This window comes from Zosterops lateralis, assembly GCF_965231275.1.
Source record: "Zosterops lateralis genome assembly, chromosome: 1".
In the NCBI taxonomy this organism is placed as follows: domain Eukaryota; kingdom Metazoa; phylum Chordata; class Aves; order Passeriformes; family Zosteropidae; genus Zosterops; species Zosterops lateralis.
The window spans coordinates 110,734,124-110,755,883 of NC_139762.1; the positions used below are offsets into that span (position 1 = coordinate 110,734,124).

Sequence of the window (21,760 nt, forward strand, 5' to 3'; positions counted from 1 at the left end):
TAGGGTGGGAGGAAATGGTAGCTTTAGCCTGTAAGTAAACATAAATGGTCTAAAATAGGTGTTTGTGCAGTTCTTCCAGACGTAAGTTCTGTTTACACAGTTGTCTGCATCTGCAGAGTATTACAGGAGTGTCTCAAATTGGTAGCTCTCAATCCTGGGTTCCTTCGCTCTTGGGACTAAATGCTATCATTTTTTGAAGATAATGTGTGTTATTTTTAGTAACAGGAACCTGTGAAAAACTGCTATAGAGCTTAAAACCACTTAGATTTATTGTAAGTACATAACACAACCAGGAAACCCACAAAGCAGTAAGTTTCTGGCCCTGATAAACACTCAGCAAATGCTTATTACTGACATTCCTTTAGGTTAAAAGTTCAAACCAGTTCTGGTTAGTCCATCAGCTGTACCACATTTTGAGTTCACCTTCAGACACTGGATAATATTCTCCAACTACTTCTGCAGTGTATTGTAGCTCTAAGGCTCCTAGATTCCAGAATGACAACTGTAAAGGGCTTCCCAACAGCTCTTAGGGACTCCCATCACACAAAATCACTCCACGCACTTTAAGTGGTAGACTGCAAGTGTTATCATCCATCTCTTTTCTTGCCTATGCTAAGTAACATCATTTAGCTTTAAGGCCATAAATAGCATTATTTCCAAATGATATCTCCTAAAGCTCTTAAAGCAGCAACCAGTACCTTGCACCTACCCTTTCTTCACAAAGTTACTACAAGAGATGAAGTACAAGACTGCAAATGGCATAGAGACTTAAACTTTTTAAACCCATTTGGATTGACAAACCTTTTCTCTTTTCTGTTCAGCCAGACTTTTTCTGGCATAAATCAGACTGAGTTTGTCTTGGTCCTTCAAGAAACGTCTCCGCAGTCTTAGAATTTCTGCTCGCTCTTCTATACCTAGGGAACATATGCTCATGTCCACAGCTTTTCTTTTCAGATTTAAGGCAAAAGCATCATATTAAAACAAACATAATCTCTGTATTTACTAGCTTACCAGCTAGTCTCTTAGATTTCCTAACAAACAGCTCCATGCAAGGCCTTTCAACAAGTTAGACAATGATAACAAATTAAGTTGCTCAAACTATTGTACAGGGAAAGACACTAAAACTCATGAACAAATATGCCCCATATGCCAGATTTATTTTAAGCTCTCAAAGGCATGTATGGCATTTGCACTATATTCCAGAAAATATATAACTCCCTAAATAAAAGAGGTGCTAAAAGATATTCAAATATTGTGGAGTAAGAATATTGTACTGTATTTTTCAAGGTATGATTACAGAACTACCACTGGATCAACTCCTGCTCAGGACAGTCATGGAGAAAGGCCACTTAACTGACTGTCACTTCAGTCCATTTCCCAGAAAAGGAGGGTGAGCAAACCCTCCATAACATACCACTCTAACAGGTTTTTTCCTGGGTAGAAAACCAGGGATTAATTAAAAGGTAGACTGAGCTCTGCATGAACTACAGTCCATTATTCATAACTGTCCAGAAACATCTCTTAGGTACTGAAAAGGCTGATCTTTATAGTTCTATGCCTGAACTCCTAATGCCATCCTTTTGGTCAAAATTTTAACAACAAAGTAGATAAGGATTAAAGAAGGAGAAGGATCCTAAGTCACTTCAGAGCAGTACTGATATTTTTCAAGTTATTGACTGGGTGGAAGAAGGAGCTTCTCAGATAAAAACAAGGACTTCTAATGACAGATTGCAAAATGTTGGAGATCATGTCAGCCCAGCTGAAATGGTTTAGAAAACTTGTTTATAGAGATCTCTTCTTTAAAGAGTTAAATTTAAAACAGAAGGGTCAGAACTATCTGATGTTCATGGTGTGATCCTCTTAGGGAGAGGTACGAATGCAGAGATCACACCAACTGGTTTCTCATCCAGTCAGTTCTTTCAGTGAGCAACATATAATTTTACAATTCCAAGCACAATCCTAGCTTTTGGGCACATGTTATGTATCATCACACACTCCTAGAAACAAAATCTCTCAAGGTGAACTTCAGCTGGACTGTCTCAAAGAAAATGGACTGCTAGCCAAATAACTGACAAGGATGGTTTACAGAAGTGTACAAATTGCATAGGAATGGCACAGTAAGGCTTACAGACCTTTAGTTTTGCTGTCCACTTCATCTCCAGGCAAACCCAACCTTTTTTTCCCAAAATCTGGCCCCACTGGTTTAAAGGTTGCTTGTTTAAATTTCTCACTCCGTTTGCTAACCAACAGCATGGATGAAGACAAGGATTCCGAGGATGAAGGAACTGCATACTCTGCCAATGTGTCAATGCTACTTCCAGTTAGCCAATTAAAAGAACTTCTACCACCTGTAACAAGAAATTGCCAAAAAGCTGTAATATACTCGGATATAAATAAAGTGAAAACGTCTATGAGGCAGGTATTTTTTCTCTCCCAAAAATGTAATTTCCTAGTGTTTAAGAGCAGAACAGATTTCAAGCTGCTAGGTAAAACAGTGTTTCTTTTACATTAGGCAGAACATAAAATACATACGAGACTAATAAAACTGTGACATTTTTTCTCATACCACACACAAAAAAAAGCCTTTGAAAACAAACTACTAAACATATTTACACTTTCACATTAAAAAAATCATGTGCAACAGAAATTACATCATTCCTACAGCAAAAAAGAACCTTTCAGAAAACACTGGTCTGGACTTACTGCCATGCTGTGTAGGTGTAAATTCATACTGCCTTTGGGTAGCCCTCACTTGCCCACTGACTGACCCAGAAGGAGAAAGGGATTTTTCCTGTGACAAATTCCTGTGGATACTTGAAGAAGCCTGAGTGTCCACAAACATTGGTGTAAGCACAGTGCTTCGGTAACGCCAGCTGGAATCAACTACAAAGTCCTATGAACAAAGAAAGATTTTAAGCAGAACAATAAAGATGGAGGCTTTCTGCATTTCTTCACTGAGCAGGACAGCAGAAATTACACTCCAGAAATCAAGGCACCCTCCAGATATAGGGGCAGAATCTGACTATATGTAAAAAAAAAAAAACCAACAAACCATAAACATGTAGTTCTCCACAGCCCAGTAAAAACCCCTCACTAATTTAGACTGGTCAGCTGCGGACTGATTTACAACTCTTGCACCAATATTCCTGTTTCTTGACAGTATTTCTCCAGTTGATGGTGTTTCTCTCTGTTGCCTTCTTTTTTAGTATTTCAGTACTCTACATATCAGCTATACTTGGTATATTATTTTAATTAAATATATCCTTTTTATAAGAAAGTATAATTATTGCCCCCACAAAATCACACAAAAACTTCTGATGTACAGAACAACTTGTAACTGCTGCACCTGTTAACTTTGGAGCACAAAACACTTGGAAAAATTTCCTTCATTATGCCATTCCTTTCTACAATAAGGAGTAGAATATGTCACATAGTTGCATACTGGACAACACAGTACAATTCACCTGAAATTTGCATTCAGACAGGGGATGCTCAAATATTTTTCTGGAATAATCCGGGCTCTTGCTAGTCATTTCAAGCAGAAAATTTGTGATTAGACTCAAGTACTGTGTTTCAATCTTGGTGGAATATAAAGAACTTAACAATGACAGCATGCGGTCAACAGTATTTGTGGGCAACCTCGTCTCATGACTCCAAAAATTCCTAACAATTAATCTGTAAAGGCAAAAAAAAAAAGTTATTCTTGGTTATCTTCAAACAGAACATTCCTCCCCCACTTCTTTTCTTTCTAAAAAAGCCAAGTTAAAAAGGGAAAAAAAAACCCAAACCCACCAGCAAAAATTTCCAAAACAATAAGCTGTTAAGGCCATAAACTAACACTTTCATGCCATTAATCTTCCATTGAATTACACCGAATTCCTCATTCATCTACCATGTTCTGTGCCTAATATAAAAGGTGTACTCTGAAAAAATTATTTCTGTCAAGTTTTTCCCTCTTGAGAAGCACTGTGGATGGAGAAGCATCAAAATCTCCTCTTTTATCTTTTGCTTCACCAAAAGAAATTGTAAAAATCCAACATTTAACCTACTGTTGTGTGTTTGTGTATAGCAGGGTCCTCCTTGTTCAAAAACTCTAGAACATTAATGCAGAATTAGGCTTAACAAAGTGAAACAACCTTCCCATGGCTTAGAAGCTTCACTTACACTTGGCATAACACCATGAGACACGATTTTATAAATTAACTTATTGGAAGAAAAGGTATTATCTTAGTATTACTTTTTTATAATGAAATACCTAAAAAAACTCTAAAGATCAACTCTTTTGCTATAAACAAAGTAAGAGAAATGGAGGTATTTTTATTTCAGACAGTTATCATAACACTCTACTCACTGCAGTTCAGCATTCTCATCAATCAGTCCTTGAAGCAGCATTTCTGTTGTCACTTTGAGTATCTCCTGAGAATCATCATCTGCTTGACTTTCTGGATCACTGATGGTAGGAGAAAAATATCTCTTTAATGACTTCTCCTGAACTATCCATAGCAAAATAGGAGGATGAGGATGGTGGGACAAAAAGGAGGAGTATGCCCTCTGATAAAAATCTCAACTTGCCATGACAATATAACATGAGGTCTCCCTTGCCAAAAATGCCTTGTATCTCTACTACTTATAAAAGAAATAATCTAATGAGCTAATTGATATGTTAGGTATTTATTATGAAGTTTGCAAGGTTGAATATGAAAAAACAGGCAAAGAATGCTTTTCACAAGTGATACTGGAGTAAAAACTGACTGTACTTTTTCTTTGCAATAACTGTCCATTCAAAGAGTTATTCTGGGACAAAGCACATAAAACCCAACTAAGTTAGATCATTCAACAGTAACTCACTTGTCAAACTGAGTATGTGTCTGTTCCCTATTCTAAGGGGTCAAACAAAGACCATCTTTGTATCCCCAGATTGAAGAGATCCAGACCATGCCCATGTGCCTTAATGTATCTTCTACCTAAAGGCAAATTTCTTTAATGTATAATTTTCACTAGTTATAAATTCCAGCCACAAGAAAAGAAGCTGGAGCATCAAAGTTAAGACCTCTTATGCCATCCTGCTGTGGTGATGCAACATCCTAGTTCTAGTCTAAGTATTTATCCCTTACTGGAACTGATAAAATTGTCACCAAAGGCCAGAGCTAGTTAGGCAAACTACAGACTCTATTCTTCTGACAACTGGAAAAATCCTTGAGGGACATGAACTTGGAAAACTGTTACAAACACTTACACTCTGCCTGTGACAAACCACTGAAAGACAATATGTGCAGTGAACACACACCTGTAATTATCATAAATCCACATCAGGATATCATACATGCGCTGTCGACATATTACAGAAGGGTGAGAAATGAACCCTGTCACTCTAGGCAGAAGTTCTTTAAGTTCTAGTGGTTTTAATTTAGACAGCATCTTGTACACTATATCCAAACAAACCCTTTGTCTTTCATCATCCCTAAAAGAAGAAGGAAAAGAAAAACACAGTTACTTTGCTTTTCTCATCACTGCTACACACAGAACTAGAAAACCATTTTACATTTTAGCAACAATATCTGGTTTTGCATAAAGGGCTTTAGATAAATACTTTTGGATTCAATCTAAGACCAATCTAAACTAATAAACTACAGAAATTGATATCCCACTGGTGTTTCATCCTAAGGCAATTTTAGGGATGTTTGTTCATTTTTCACAGTGAACTAACCATCTTAACTCCTAGATTACATTAGCTCAGATTAGGGGAACAATGACCAAAAAGCAAAGGTGAATTATAAATGCTTCTGAATGTAAAAATGCTGTGGGCAGCACAGAAAATGTTATCAAGAAACTTGAACTATCCATCATAATCACACAACTACTTACCTATGATTCATGATCTGGATAAAGTCTTTACTCTTCAACTGTAAGTGGAGATCAGGAACTTCTTCAGCCCGGCACATTATTACTTCCAGGCAAAAGGTTTTCATCACACCATGAAGTTTGGGTATCAAAAAGAATACTGCATTCATAAACCTTAACATACCAGAAGTCCACAAAGAAAAGCAAGTTATTATCTATTATTCCTCTAGATTTACAGTCGACATACCACATAAATCATGACATACCTGTCAGCAAGAGGTGGAAAATTTTTAACAACTTTATTCAAGCACTGAATAAACTTATCATGTTGTGTGTTCTGATGATGCTTTAACTGTTTTATAACACAATCATAAACTGGATCTTCAAGTATCTGAAAATGAGAAAGACAGTAAGACAAGGATACCCATGAAAATCATAACCACCTTAATGAAACGTGGTTTTGCTCCTATACTGTTGGATGCTTGTGCATTTCACTAGGCAAGATCCAGCCAACTCATCTTTAACCTTTATGGTGTTTCATGGGTCCTGTACAGCTCTGCCTGGCTAAAACACATGACTGTACCTTTTAAAAATATATTTGTAAGATTCTTTTGATTGGTTTGGAACCAATACCTTAATTTTGTAGTACAAGTTGCATAGTGTTTATATAAATAATTAGCAGCTTCTCATTCAGTATAGAAGATTTCCAACCAATGAATGTAAAAAATTAGACATTTTTAGTAAAAAGGTGAGAAATAACCAGCAACCTGTAACTAACATCAAAGGAATAGGCCTTGCTCAGGATAAAATTCACATAATCTTTGCTCATTTATTCAAAATACTGCTTATAATGGAACTTGAAAGACTGAGAAAGACTTAATGAAGATTTATGAAATATGCTCTACAAACTGTGAAAGAATACCCAGAAAGCAATTAACTCAGGAAAAAAGCAAGGATAGTAAGAAGAGAAGGAAAAATAAACCTACAAGGTCAGGCTAATCCTCTACTTAACCAAAAAATTGGTATTTTTGTCTTGAATATCAGTTACTGAATTATATTTAGGGGAAACACATGATCCTGGCTGCATTTTGTCCTGTTTTCTCCTATACAACCCAACATGCATTTGTCATTAGATTAACAATCTTTGAGTGTACATTGATGTCTGTTGTATTTGGAACCTATCCATGACATTCTTTGGTGTATGAATTTACCTAATTTTCATTTGAACCTGCTGATCTGCTTACCTCTAGAACCTCTTCTGGCACTAAACTCCAGAAGTTCCCAAACTACTGTGTAAGGAATTATTTCTAGCACATGTCTCAAACTGATTCTGTGATCATCAAGCACAATCCCTCAGTTCCAGAACTGTAGGACTTGGTGAGTAGCAGTTTTCACCTTATCCACTACCTATAAAATAACTGGATTCAGATACTGTTATTTAGAAGGTAGTTTCAAACCTCTCAACTTGCTTTTCTTTTCCTCTTAAAACGTCCCCAACTTTAAACATACTGTGCTAGTGTTGCTGGCTGGGAAAAGCTGAACAAAGCCTCAGAAAGAGACCATTCACTGTCAGCTCAGAACAAGGCAATAATTCTGCACTAAGTCTGCCCTCAAATTCTTTTTATGTTGAGTTAGTAGTTTAAATCTTTAATTAATCTGCTGGATTAAGACTGTTGAGTTTAAATACATTCATTTTCGGATCTGAATTGAGTAGTCATGTAAAAGATCAATATAAAATTAAGACAGTTCACTTACATTTCCTCTCTCAGCAATGTATTGAAGAGCAAGTCCCAAAACTTCTGCTGCAGCTGCATAAACTTCTCTATACTTTAGTAAGCCCATGTTTCTGGTCAAAGCTTGAAAATACCTAGCACAAAACATAGACCTGTTGTAAGCCACTACTCCAGCACACAAATTTAAAATGAAGCAAAAAATTCATCTGAGCTACCTAGAGTAATAGTGACTGTTTCAGAAGAGCTGAATACAACATGCATTCTCCACTTGCTGTGTCTCAAATCTCTGCCCACTGTAAAAAAGTGTACAACCTTCTAGATACTCCAAATAAACGTGGTCTGCAATTCATAGCTAGAAAAGTATTACATGTGACAGATGATAGCAAAAGGGTGATGGGACAAAGGATTCCAAAGAACAAGCTCCTATACTTCCTGCTGACAAAATAAACTTGCTCTCTTTGGATTAAGATTTTTTCAAGATCATTCACAAAAAAATGCATTTCTCACCTGACACGATCTATTTCACACTTTGGGTCATAGGGTGGCAAACTGTTAGCCAGAACAATTCCCAGCAGCTGAATTCCCACTGAATTATCCTTTGTATCAGGGTCTTCACTAGAAAACTTTTCAAATATTAAACTGTTGGATTAAAACACAAAGGAAATGATATACACGATAACCCCGAAACAGACACACTGTAAATCACTCACTGTCTTTGTACACAGAGATGTATACACACATCTACAACCCATCAAAGGGATATTGTCAGAAAGCAGTAGATATTTAGCTTCAGTGAAGAAACCTTTGAAAAGAAACCCATACCAAAACAACTGAAAAGAGATTGTAAGCACACACAAATGCTTGACATGTTACAAGCACGACAGACAGCACAAGTCTTAATAAGAGTGCACCAATATTCAGTGATAATATTCAAAACTTCAAATAAAAAAATATTCTTGCAGAGATTACTCCTGCTTTTGTTGCCGCTGCTATAATCCTTTACATGTTTTCCCATCTCTCTCTCCTTGCTGTCTCTCAAATTAATTTACAATCTTTGAAGAGTTTGGTTCTGAAGTTCTACTGTTCACTGTAGGGACAAAAAGTTTACTATTGCAGCTGAATTTACCTTCCTGTGTTCCTTGACACCCTTCACTTACAGTTTTGAAATACCAATAAAAGAAAGCAGTTGTCCAAATGTTTACCTGTAAGGTATGGAGAGACAGTTCTTCCAACACTCTATAACTGTCTTTATGATTTCCAGATTGTGTCTGAACACAGCTCTCTTCGGGTGAAATGCATTCTTCATCAAGAATTCAAGCAATCTGTTAGCCAAAATCTCATCCTTAATATTCCCCTACAAAAACCAGGACCAAAAATAAATATAGTGACTCCAAGAAAACATATATTGCTTTATGAAAGCAAGGAAGTACACAAGTTATGTTTGAAGTTAATATGTAAAAGAATTGTAAAATGTAGAAGTGGACTGATGTATAAAATTATTTAAGAGCATAAAAACAAACTCAGTCATTCTTTACCAAACGGTCACAATAACATTAAAAATGAATTTCATATTTCCTTACTTTGGGAGTGGCTACACTTGTCCAGGAAAGGATTGTAACCACTATTTCCACTACCATGTAATGAATCCCTTCACCTCCGTTATTTCCAGAGACAACAAGTTGCAGCAATGGACCAAGCCAGTGCTTCGCATAGGGCCGGAATACCTACAGAGAATCAATGATAAACTACAAATTACACAACTATTTAGCAACCTGTTGTTCAATAAACATTACTGGTAAGACTGCTAAACCAACCTCTTTAGTACTTTGCTCAACCCCTGAGGGAACAACCACTATAATTTTAAAATAAAAAGTATCCATAACTACATTTCTCACTTTTGCTTAGAAACCTTTAGCCACAGAAAGTGAATTATTTCACTAGAGCACAGAAAGTATGGCTCCCACATAGAATATATGTCTGTAAAGAACATCTGTCTGTAAAGGATTTGAAAGAGTATGCATTCACCCACCCTTCCATTTCAGACAGCATTACTAAGAAAGTAGCATTAAAGAGATATAAAGGTTCTTGAATTAATTCTGAAATTCAGCATTTTTGGATTTGGAATATTTCAGACAGTACCATCATACTTTAAAATCATTGCATGAAATAGGTTGAGAATGTTTCACCCCAAAATGAGAGTTAGAACATAAAATGTTGCTTCTCAAGCAAACACAAGCAACCTTAGAATCCTCCTGCAACAAGAACACCATTTAGCTCAAAGTGTTTCTATGACTCATCTGCGTCCACTAATAAAACATTGTATTTGCTGCTGTGAAGATGGAAAGTATAATCAGCCCCACCTCCTATCAATGAATACATTACTTGTGATTTCCAGAAGACACACACTGTGACACCCTCTACTTCTAGAAGTAGAATATGGGAGAAAAAGTATTAATAATGCATTCAAAATATTTGCAGTCCCTAGAATTTTGGGCCATAAATGCACTCCCTTTTAACACAGTAAACTACTCAATTGTATGCCCCGAAGGTCTCAGCTGATGAAATATTTTAGCCTGTAACTTTAAGAGCTACACATTTGCTATTATGAATAAAAAAGTACTCACATCCTCAGTATTAACAATAAGTTTTGCTATGAAGAGGCGAATATTTAATGGTACTGATGGGTTTCCTAATTTGCCATGAAGAAATTTCATCCAAATAGGAAGATCTACTGGGACTGTCCCCTGAAATTTAGAAGAGATGAACAAAAATCAAATCACTCCTTGCACCCACCAGGCTTACCAAGCCAAAAAGGCCCAAACTCAAACCACACAGGTTTCACTATAATATAGCCAAGAAAATTAATAAATGAAGGAATGCAATCGTGACTCTCTCTTTGTGGTCACATTAATGGAAAAATGCCAACTTTTTAGTTAATACTGGCCTCCTCCACTTTGGGTGTGATCTGGCTCCTCTGCATATGTTTAATCAGAGTGGTCATAGAAGCCATACATTCATGTTGGTTGAATTCATCCATTTCCAGTTCCATCTCATCATTTAAAACCTTGTATTCTGTGGGCTCCTAAAAAAAAGAAAAAGAAAAAAAAAAAACAGAAAAAAAAAAAAAAAAGAAAAAAAGAAGAAGAAGAAGAAGACGAAAAAGCGTTACTATGGTTAATAACAACACTGTATTTTCTTTTAAATCCCAATCATGCCGTGAGTCATTCTGATCTTATCTGTGCTTAGATTTGACTACACACTCAGTGTGTGCAACTGGGAATACATCAAATGTGTTGTTCAAACAGATGCCTCCCAAATGCATGCACCAGATCTGCACATTCTTTACTTTTTGTGCCAACAGATGCCAACTTTATGTTACTCTGACTTTACTACCTGACAGGATAGGTGTGGCAAATGCTGAAAGCAGGAGGAGTTCAGCTGAACCTCAAAGAAATTCTCATTTCATAGTGCAAAGAATATATTAACATCTCTATTTTTATGGATATGTTGTAACACACTGAGTAGCATCTGCAGAGCTCTCTTTTGCTGCACAGAGTAAATCACAAAAGAAAATTGTTTAGTTAGAAATTACTTTACTAGGCAAACTAGAAGCATACTTTCTATCTTGCTTAACTTCCCTGCAGCTAGAACACCTCCCTGCTCCAAAACATGGAAAGAGTTTATGTTCACCAATGTTAACATTTATTTTGACAGATTCTGTCTTCAGTGTCTACAGTGTCTTTACAAGCTTTCTGTTTCATAGAAGGTATTTATTCTATCAGCATTAGGTCTGGTGAGACATCTTTTGACTGCAGAAGGAACACAACTTCAAGTCTTTGCTGAAAGAACAGCATTTAATATCTCCCAAGAGCAACAGTTAAATACAAGGTGCCAAAACAGAAAAACAAAAATAATTGTTTGATTATTTATTCTATCCAATTGATACAGCCAGTTCTGCCACAGACCAAAAGAAGAGGGAAATGAGGAAACCAGATGCCTAACAGCAAAACATAACCATCAGAGGATGTGCCTGAGTGCAGTCACAAGACATCTTTTTACAACTCAGGCTGGACTTCACTTACACTACTCAGCTTTAAAAACCTAACAGGGCATTATTGTTCTTCAACTGCGGACAGGGGAGAGAGAAAAAAAGAAAAGTGACAGAAAACAGCTCAAGTCCCCTCCCTCATCTTCTGGAGGAACCCATTCTCAGTCAGGTAGAACAAATATAGAAGACTAGAAATTTCTCAACCCCAACAAATGTATGCATTTCCTCAAAAAAATAAAATTTCCTTCTCACAGCATGTAAGTCACCAAATTACCTTTCTCCTGAATCGAGTGCTGCTAGCTGTAACATCTTGGGAGCTGTAAGAAAAACCTTGGACTCCAGTAGAAAAATCAAACTGACTCATTTCCTCACTCAAACTGCTATCCATCATGTATGATGAAGAAGCTAAATACCTGGGTTCATCTAGACAGGAAAGAAGAACAGTCCATCAATCAAGGTAATTGCAAGAAACAAGCCTTTACTGCCCCCTAAAACTTGAGGGTAGGTGGGAATTGATTGTTAGATGAAATACATTGAAGGCTTTTATTTGTTCCTGCTACTGTAGAAGCAAGTGAAGGACACATCAAGAAACATTGTATGACAGGTAAGAAACCATTTTTTCATCACCATAAATGACTTTCATACCCTGGCTGCTATTCGCTGCATCCCTGGCCTCCTTCCTAATAGCAATATACCGCTTCTTCCTTTCCAGAGGCACCTAAACAGCAAGAAATACAGTTCTGATTACTTAATTTAAAAAAAAAAAAAGTTAATGAATTTTTTAAAAAATTACAGATTATTCACACTTATTTATTTACAGAGATACAAAAAAAAAAATTAAAACCATTTGACATGAATGGAAATCTCATGTTGTAAATGATTATTATTAATGCTACAGAAAAACAACTGAATTTTTTATTCCTATAGCCATTCACTATCAAAGTAAGTACACTAAAAAGTATGTTAGAAATTATGTGTATTACAGGTCTGTTCTACATTTCAGGTCTGGATTTCTCTCAAAAAAATGTATTTTAAATCATTACAGGAATACTCCAGTTTTTGTATCCTCTTTTTCCATATGTGATAATTGACCTGGTCCTCAGTAACTACACTGTTAAAGTAATACCCTTTTTGACTTAGAAACACAAAAGGCCAGAAATTTCACTCACCTCAACTTCAACAGGAAATGTATACTGACGCTTCAGGTCTATCAAATTTTCAAAAATCAGCAAGTTCTGCAAACCAAAAGCATGTTTGGATATAGCAAAATTATAATGCTATGTACAATAATGATTGCTTTGAACATATTTTATTTCTTCTTTAATAAAATTCAACTGATCAATGAACAACACAGAAAATGCGGCATGTTTTCTCTTCTACATCAGTACCCTGAGAAGAATTTTGCTATTTAACTACTCAAGAATTCACAGCACAGAATGTGCTCTGTAAAAAGAACTCTCTTATCCAAGTATATTCCAAGCACTTGAGAAGTTAAACAACAGGGGCTATTTCCTCCTATTTTGGAAAATTGATTGGAAGTGGAAGGATAACAGTATCCCTATTTCACCCATTCCCAAGCAGTTAGTAAAACTTCAATCAGCTACCACTCCTATTGTCTCACTGGGTAGTTTGCTAGTATAATTGTGTGTCATTCAGGTTTCATTCTTTGATTTATTGCCATTAGGTAAAATCACTTTGTGTCTCATACTCTGGAAGCCTTCTAACAGTAGCAAAAGCTTCTCACCTTTTCTGATTTTTCTGAGAAGAGAAAGCCTTGATAAAATTTACTTTCAGTGAAGACACAACTGATGACAGCAATAGCACAGTTATATGCTGCACAGTGATACTGTCTCCTCTTCTCCAGCAGCTGACTCTCTCCTGCCATGTTTTCTGTAAATGCATCATAGCACGACCTTAAATACAAACAGGCAAGAAAACACCATCAGAAGTCTCTTATTAAGCAGTACAAGAAGGGTTCCAATCAGACACAAGTGAATCAACAGAATTTCAAGGAAGCAGTGCCTGATTAAACCACCTCAGACTTGTTCAAGTGTCCTGCAGGTAAACGAAACCAAAATGGAACCATTCAGCAATGACAAAGAAGACTTTCCCAAATATTTACACAGGAGTCCTTAATGTCAGAAATGTGATGACAGGTAATGTTCAGATAAGACAAATATTTGTTTTGATGCATACACAAATGTCTCTTATGGTCCTTTGCCAAAAAATTATGAATGGACGTGCATACTAAGGTATTTTATGGATTAGCTGAAGAAAATAGTTTAGATGTGATTTTTAAAGGTCTTTGGCACAAATCCAATTATAGATCTGCAAATGATAGCCAAGAAATTCTTTCAAGTCTTCATAGGACATAGTATTGTAAAATAAAAATCAAAACAAAACAAATGGCAATTCAGGCATCTTTTTTTCTCTGAATATTAAACAAACTAAACAATACTAATTAATATATATATATTCAGTATTTCTCTTTTGTCTCCTTTGCAGTGATGATCAAGCCAATTACTTCTCCTGGGTGTGCTGCTGTATTATGAAACGTAAATGGAAATCCATCCCATCTTCTCATCAATCATATAAATATCGATTTTGCAATACAGAGCCATACTCCACATAGAAGTGTGAGTATACTGAAACCAAAGTTGTGAAAACACAAAATTAAGGCCAAGAATCATACTGAGAAGGTAAAATAAATGTACAAGCTTAACAAATTTTAAATAAAGTACAAAAGCAGGAGGCAAAGGTTATCCTAACACGGGATTGTGGTTTACACTACAGATAATTCTATCAATGCAAACTCAATATTGTGTATTTCATTTAAAATCAAAAGCTATGGAAGAGATCATATTTAACCTTGAATAAACCCATCTTTTGCTTCATATGACCTTAAAAAAGCATATCTGGTCAAAACCTAATCAGAAATATAAAGTAAATAAAATAAACAATGGTCTTACTTTACTAGTGTCTTGGTAAGTTCATTTCCTTCTACACTCATGGAGCCACGGTAAGCTTGGTTAATTTTAGAGTCCTTGGAGTAAACTTCCTCTTTTGAAAGACGCACATACATCACCTCTAACAGCTTGTAATACCCCATTTTCTTGGTGACTTGTGTATCAAAAGTATATTCATTGGACTAGAAACAAATAAGCAGAATCTCAGAAAGAAAATTTCCTGACTCTTGTCCTTTCTAAACAGTTCCACAGTTACTTAAAATTTCTTAGAGAGCTTTCAGCTTATTTCTACCGTCTAAAACAGAGAAAAGAGCTAATGATAATAAAAGACTGACAGATTCTGAGTTCCTTGTAGTAGTTATTTATGTGTTGACCCATGTTTGTCTTGTGAGCTCTCTTAACTATAATTGGCCTAAATTGTTATAAGGATACTGGAGGAAAATAGGCAGAGTACCAAGTGACAGCTCAGCCTCATGACACATGGAAGTAAAAGACACACCTGTCATCATCCTTGGTGTCACTCATGAGTTTCTTTATGCACCTCATCTTGGTGCCAACATTTACAGCAACAGGAACATGGTGTGGGTGACTCTACATAGATCTTAGTTTTAGCATTTTGTTTCAATAACTATTACTAAACTTTTGTGATTTCAGCATCTTGCTGGTCCTGCTGCCTGTGAACAAATGCACCAGGAAAACCACGGGACTGAAGAACTACAGCAAGAGCAGAGACCTCCACTGGCAAAAGATATTATATCATATCATATTATATTATCATTTATACTCTTAAATTGGAAGACAGCCTGTAAATAAAGAAAGGAAGATCTGTGTTCCTAATCCCTTGCCGAAGAACTTTTGCAGTGATTAAAGGTGTATTTCTTTCTCTAGAAGTAATGTACCTAATTTCAGAGCTTCCATTCCAACTTCAATTTTTATACACAGAAGATATGCAAACATGCATTAACTCCAAAGTAACAGCGTGTTGGGGAATAAAGAAAAGCTTATCAGTAATAATCACATTATATAACTGGCACAAACTTCTGTTCCAGGATATACAAAACTAGAAATCAAACTGGTTTTATTCAAAGTTAAGCAAAATGTACATACCAACATCAACATTTCCTTAGACCTTCCCTAACCCTAAATTTAAGAAAAAAAAATAGAGGAAAAAAAAAAGTAATTCATACCTTTGTAAACCTGGAATTAAGTGTATCCATAGCCTCTACTATAATCTTGGCAAAGAATACTCTCAGTGCATCCAAGCTGCAGTGCCACAAGAGAGTGAGGAGGGCCCGATCCACAAATGCTTGACGAGCACTATTTGAAAGAAGTTCTTCACTTCGGAACATTTTGTGAACAGTGTCCAACAGTATCACTTGTTTGTCAGTGGTGCTCCTAAACAAGATGGAAATCTCAAGATGAAAAATCTTTTATCAGACTTCACTTATGTCTCACATCCTTAGGACATTTAGTTTTTTTATTGACTGCATTCATGCTCTCTTGGGTTATCCTACAAGACATGCAAGATCTTGGTTAAAAGTATTATGCAGCTCTCAAAAAAGCCCATCTCAGCTTCTTAGTCTGCAAGAGATGGCAAACTTGTTTATTTATTTTTAATAATTTAATCCTAAATCAAACATTAACTTTCTCAGTTCCTTTTTACTGAACAACCTAAAAAAAAATTATCTGGTATATGTGAGAGATGTAGGCAAACCAAAGGAAGAAAAGAGCTGTGGCTACCAAACGTTCCACTACTAGATGATCTGCTATTCTGAATAAATTTATTAAAGCTGAAATTTCAAAAATGGGGTATGGTCATAAGGTAAGTGACTTTGTCCAGGAAATTAAACGCTGCACAACAGTCACTACTCAACAGCCCATCAAAAATTGGAATGGTGGTTTGGGAAGAGATACTGAATACTTCGCCTGTGGACAGAGCATGTTTGAGCCTACAATTTACCACCCTGGAACTGTTCAATTAAATAAGGGCATTGTTGTCTTTTCAAAGGGGTTGAACAAATTAATTCACTGTCAATTTAAGTACTATCAACTTAAATGTTCATGTGGTTACACAGGGATAGCAAATATATAACAAATAAGCACTATTGTCAACTGGATTCTCTGAGAACAAGCTTATTTACAGAAGACTTTCCAAATGTGCACAGGCACTGAAGTGTAATCTGGCAACAGATGTCACTTGTTCACACTTTGGAAGTACTTTGAAAATCTAAAGACAAACAAAATCCGAATTAAAACTATAACATAAAACTTTATAGTGTAAATCATCACTGTTATAAGGACAATAAAATGCAAGAAGCACATTTGCCTCAGCAAAAATTCAATGAGAATAAGCACAAAATCCAGTGGATTAAACCCACCTTCTGGAAATTCTTTTGAAGCTGGCTTGAAATAAGTCCTCCATGAAATGTCTGTGGTCCCTACAGAGGATTTCTGTCATCAGTTGCAACAACATTGGACTCTGAGACAATTCTAATGCATCTAAAAACTGAAGAAGAAGCAACATTTAATGTGAAAAGTCACACTGGATCAAATCACTTCAATCTAATGATGTAATTACTTTTTAATAATGATCAGAAGCAGATGCACAGAAGTGTGTGCTTATTTAATGTGCTTCTGTAGATACAATTTCTGGATAAAGACATAACCCAGAAACATGAAAGCTGATCTCCTCATGTGAATGATCTCTCATGTGAATGAAGAATCTCTCTCTTTAATTCCAGATCCTGTGAAACACTGTTACCAGACACAGTTCACTTTGGCTTCTAATTATGTATTTGTTAAAAATACTGACCTTCTTAGTGCAGTCTACATAGTTATTGTGCTTCAAGGTTCCTTTGGGAAACTCATCAGATCTCATGGGAAAATTGAAAGCTACAAATTGATCCAGAGCATTCTTAAGGTCATTAAGCTTTTCTCCAGTCAAATTAGTGAAGAATGGGAGAATTATCACTGCTTGGCCCTGAAGAAAAAAAACAACCAAAACAAACATTAAAAAGATACAGTTTCACACTAAAAAAATAGGTTATTCCCTAACTATGAAGCCAGCTGAATAGGACCACAAAACAGCAGCAGTGGCTGTTCTTACTGGTTCAATGGCTCAGTGTACTAATAAAAATATGTTATGCAGCTGCTCTTCTTTCCAGCTGCTGTATCAGGAAACAGCTTTTAACTCTCATGTCACTGCTGAGTGAGTGAGAGTTAAAGCTAATTAATATCTCATGGCTGACATGGCTATGAATAATATCTCACTGTTCTTTTAAGCAACCATTCATTCTCGCACAAGTCACTGATTTAATGGATCACCTCGTAGCTAAAGCAAAATCCTAAACTTTATTTTTAACACACAGGAAAGTACAAAACTCTGCCTAATTAAAGGCAGGCTGGCTGAGAAGCAACTACACAAAACTTTGCTAAGTACAAAATTTTTTTATTATGCTAGTCCAACCAGCGTCTTTTGTAACTCCCATTTTCAGTCTGCAATACTTTATCTCCCTCTCCTGACCAAGCTGCGTATAGCAACTACTCCATCAGTACTCTTGCAGACATAGATGTTACAATCATGACAAATGTTCATAATTGGACCGGTAGGAAATGTCACTCCTTGTTAAAAGCCTGATTAGCTGTCATTTCTCAAATGAACACTCGGGAATTCAAGACAACTTGCAACTGATGGTAATTTTTTTTCCTAGTAATTACACTCCTTTTTTCTGAGCAAGGAAAAAAAAAAAAAGAGCACCTTAAACGAAAGCATGGCATCTGTGATAGTGTTTTCTGTCTGAAGAACAAAAAGGGTGATTTACAAGTTTTAGGATGTTGAACAGAAGAATAAAACCCCAGAATTCCGTGATAAAAATTAAGCCAAATAACAGAGAATTCCATGAACAACTAGCATTCCTATCTGGGGAGGGTGAGAAAGCTGAAGTGAGCAATTTACCTTAAGATTTAAGCCCAAATTCTGATCAGTAAGTAGACTGGTATAGGTATTAAAAACAGCTGTAAATGCTTCATGATTGGTATTGAAAGAAACTGAAGAGTCTACCTGGAAAGACAGAAAATTTTTTAAAAAAATTAGTTCGATTTTTTAAACTAGTTAAAGAGATTTGTATTAAAGAATAATGAAAAGCCCTTGAGCTATAGAATTATTTATTTGAAAAAAATATACTGAATCAACAGAAAACATATACAGAGTGATTTTGGTTTTAAAAGAAGAACTATAAAAGCTCCTACACAGTACAAACAAAATGATAATGTTGGGTACTTTTCAATTCAAAAAAATATTTATCTCCTTCAGAAAGCCAAATTTCCTACTGGTCATTTCAGTGCCAGCTAATACAGCAATACAGTTCACATTCTGTGTCCTAACACATACCTTTAAAACAATTCACGTTTAAAATAATTAATTATAAAGAATAAAAAAATATGCTTAACAGTTGATCTTTGAGTATATTTGTGTACAACTACTTTTTACAAGTTCCTACAAAAATTCCAAAATGGTAAGTAGATAATTATGTTTTCAAAATAGAGGAAAAAAAAATACCAGACCAAAATCTCAATGTCACAGAAATTAAGTGTTTAAAATAAAAATAATTCTGCAATTTGTTAATATGGGTAGAACTCCTCCACTGTGACTTTCTGGATGCCAACATGACAAAGAATGTTACCAGAGGCTACTCAAGAGTTCACTCTCTGTACTAGTGCCAATTCTCCAAAAGGACAACAGACAGCTAAAACATGAGAACAATTTAAGGAAAAAAAAAAGGAGGTAGGGGGGAAGAAGAGCAATATGTAGTAATTTCCACCCACCCCAAATTTTTTTGTACTTTGCTAATAAAAACACCCAGATTCTAACACTGTCCAACTTTTTTCCTTTTTTTTTTCTTTTTTCCCCAAATATAAAACATTTGACTTGAACTGTATTTCTTGAAAACACAATGTAGTTCCTACAGAACTAGAACGGTTACCTGAATTTTATAAAGCACTACCTACCTGCAGAACCTTTGCCAGCAGGGTCAAGACTGCCATTTTGCTCTCAGCAGATGAACCATTGGCCCACCAGCCCTCCAATTTCTGCCAGTTTCTCAGTACAGCTGTCACCAGTTTCGCTCCCTGCTGCTTGCGCACAGCACGGTCCCGAAAGCTCTGGTCTAACATGCCATTCAAAATGCTCCCAACCTGCAAGGAAGAGCAATAGGTAAGATTCTTGCACCCCAAAGGAAAGGATGATAAGATTGCTTCAGGGGTAAGAGCAGCCATAAACACAAAGCAATGCTAGATTTAACTCTCAAAGGGATGCATAATAAAGGTCTCTGCAGGAAATTAAAAACAAGCCCTTTAAAAAAAAAAAGACATCTCTCCAATTTACTCCTGCAGCACTTACTTCCAATGCCTTTTGTGTATATATGGAGAAACAAATGATAATCCAGAATAAAGATCAATACTTGATAATTTTAGTTAGTGTGAAGTTGAAAAATACCACACATGCTAACTCATTCACTTATCCATTTTGAAAAAAAAAATAACCCTTGCATAGCAGGTATGAACTAAGTATGCTTGAAATCTTTTTTCCTCAAAAGCAAATAGTCACTATCATCTATCAGATAAACTCAAAAGAATTAATGTATTACAGCATGCTCGGCACAGGAAACACTAGATAATCATCACCAGAAACAGCCTATTAAAACATACACATTCCTCTACAGTCTTAATTAAACTATTTTTGGTATCACCAAAAACGATGCTGCAAGTCTTTTAAACTACTACTTGGATGTAGCATGTCTAAGCATAAGATTCTGGATTATAAAAGAGCCAATTATTTTTAAAGGATGATTCTACTTTGCTGAGCATCTTTTTAATCAAAAGGAAAAGCAGACTTTTAATCTTTTTGACCCCTCTGTTTGTCAGAAGCATTGAAGAAAGACTTTTCAGTTCTAAGTTTCCTTCGTGGCACTGAGTTCTTTAAGTGCTGTAGACAAACAGGAAGAAGTCTGTTGAGCCAAACAAGCAGTGCTGAGACTGAGTACATGACAAAGCATCTTGTATTCATTTGAGCTCAGAAGGGCTGTGTGTGTATGTCTCTCTTCTAAATATTCTGATCTAGCTCTACCCTGGTTCTGTGGACTAAATGCCCATTAGTAGTTGGAGTTTGGTTTTCAGTTTAATTTTATCCAAAACAAATCCAAGTCACATGCTCTGGGACCATTCTGGAATGAAAAGAAAAGTACAATAAATAGGTCCCTCCTTTGAAAGGACATTTTTTGATCTGAAGTACTATGCAAAGACATTCTGAAATCCATATATTTCAAGATAGGTAATAGGTAAGCACTTTCCACTCAGTTTGATCTGAGATCAGTGTAATGTCAGGTTGCCAGAGACCATGACAGTAGCATCAGTAGGTCAAGACAAGAAAAAAACCTCCCTGAAACTCAAACCAAAAACTATCAATGCAATGCTGTCTGAAATTCAACCCAATCCACCTTTTACCTTACTGTATACTTCATTTCTAAAAACAATAATAAAATTGTTACTTCTAATACTCCCTTTTGACTTTGTCCTTTTAAAGAGTAAGGCTAATACCATTTGAGGGTTGCTGACAGATGATTCCATAAGACGGACTATGATCACATCCAGGTTTTTCAGGAGCTGTTGATTGATGGTTTCTGAGAACAGGCTGTAGAAATACTGTCCATGTGAGAAATTCATCAGGTGGTTCTGGGATGCTCCTGATAGTGGCACAGATAAAACTACCGTGTTCAACAGCAGACTTACTAGCTCCTCACACTGAAAATCAAGGTATAGAGACAAGAGTTATTTCACAGACATCACATTTCACTTAGAAATTTCTTTAAAAACCACATGATTTTTTTTAAAGCTCTCACCCCCAACTTTTTTCTTTTGTTTATTTTATTTTAAGGATTGTAACTGGAGAACCACATACTACCTGCTCATCCATAGCAAAGGCCAACTGCAGAAGACTATCAGCTAATCGCTTACTGCTGATGTCTAAGGATGGAAGAGAGATCCTTTCACCCCCAGGTGCAATGCCTTTATAAACAACTGAAAGAAGCTTGGAGCCAACTGCCTATGGAAACCGACAAAGAAGTGACAATCAATAAAATGTGAAAAAATTCAATCCAATCCATCTGTATAGTTAA

General features: G+C 36.0%; 1 protein-coding gene across 2 annotated transcripts in view; it reads right to left on the reverse strand.

Annotated features, from left to right (window-relative positions):
* Positions 1–21,760, reverse strand: part of PRKDC (protein kinase, DNA-activated, catalytic subunit) — an 80,956-nt gene that overhangs the window by 29,659 nt on the left and 29,537 nt on the right. For both annotated transcript variants that reach the window (XM_083871145.1, XM_083871146.1), the window contains 26 exons: positions 21,547–21,687; positions 21,183–21,386; positions 19,592–19,781; positions 18,544–18,644; positions 17,401–17,568; positions 16,967–17,094; positions 15,776–15,983; positions 14,592–14,770; positions 13,367–13,535; positions 12,792–12,857; positions 12,268–12,340; positions 11,897–12,045; positions 10,519–10,656; positions 10,199–10,318; positions 9,155–9,298; positions 8,777–8,928; positions 8,082–8,213; positions 7,597–7,708; positions 6,108–6,232; positions 5,866–6,015; positions 5,288–5,461; positions 4,352–4,450; positions 3,465–3,675; positions 2,704–2,893; positions 2,133–2,348; positions 802–914 (listed from right to left, as the gene is read on the reverse strand). In XM_083871145.1, the coding sequence (XP_083727271.1) occupies positions 802–914; positions 2,133–2,348; positions 2,704–2,893; positions 3,465–3,675; positions 4,352–4,450; positions 5,288–5,461; positions 5,866–6,015; positions 6,108–6,232; positions 7,597–7,708; positions 8,082–8,213; positions 8,777–8,928; positions 9,155–9,298; positions 10,199–10,318; positions 10,519–10,656; positions 11,897–12,045; positions 12,268–12,340; positions 12,792–12,857; positions 13,367–13,535; positions 14,592–14,770; positions 15,776–15,983; positions 16,967–17,094; positions 17,401–17,568; positions 18,544–18,644; positions 19,592–19,781; positions 21,183–21,386; positions 21,547–21,687 (3,852 nt within the window). The remainder of the gene's footprint in view (positions 1–801; positions 915–2,132; positions 2,349–2,703; positions 2,894–3,464; positions 3,676–4,351; positions 4,451–5,287; positions 5,462–5,865; positions 6,016–6,107; positions 6,233–7,596; positions 7,709–8,081; positions 8,214–8,776; positions 8,929–9,154; positions 9,299–10,198; positions 10,319–10,518; positions 10,657–11,896; positions 12,046–12,267; positions 12,341–12,791; positions 12,858–13,366; positions 13,536–14,591; positions 14,771–15,775; positions 15,984–16,966; positions 17,095–17,400; positions 17,569–18,543; positions 18,645–19,591; positions 19,782–21,182; positions 21,387–21,546; positions 21,688–21,760) is intronic.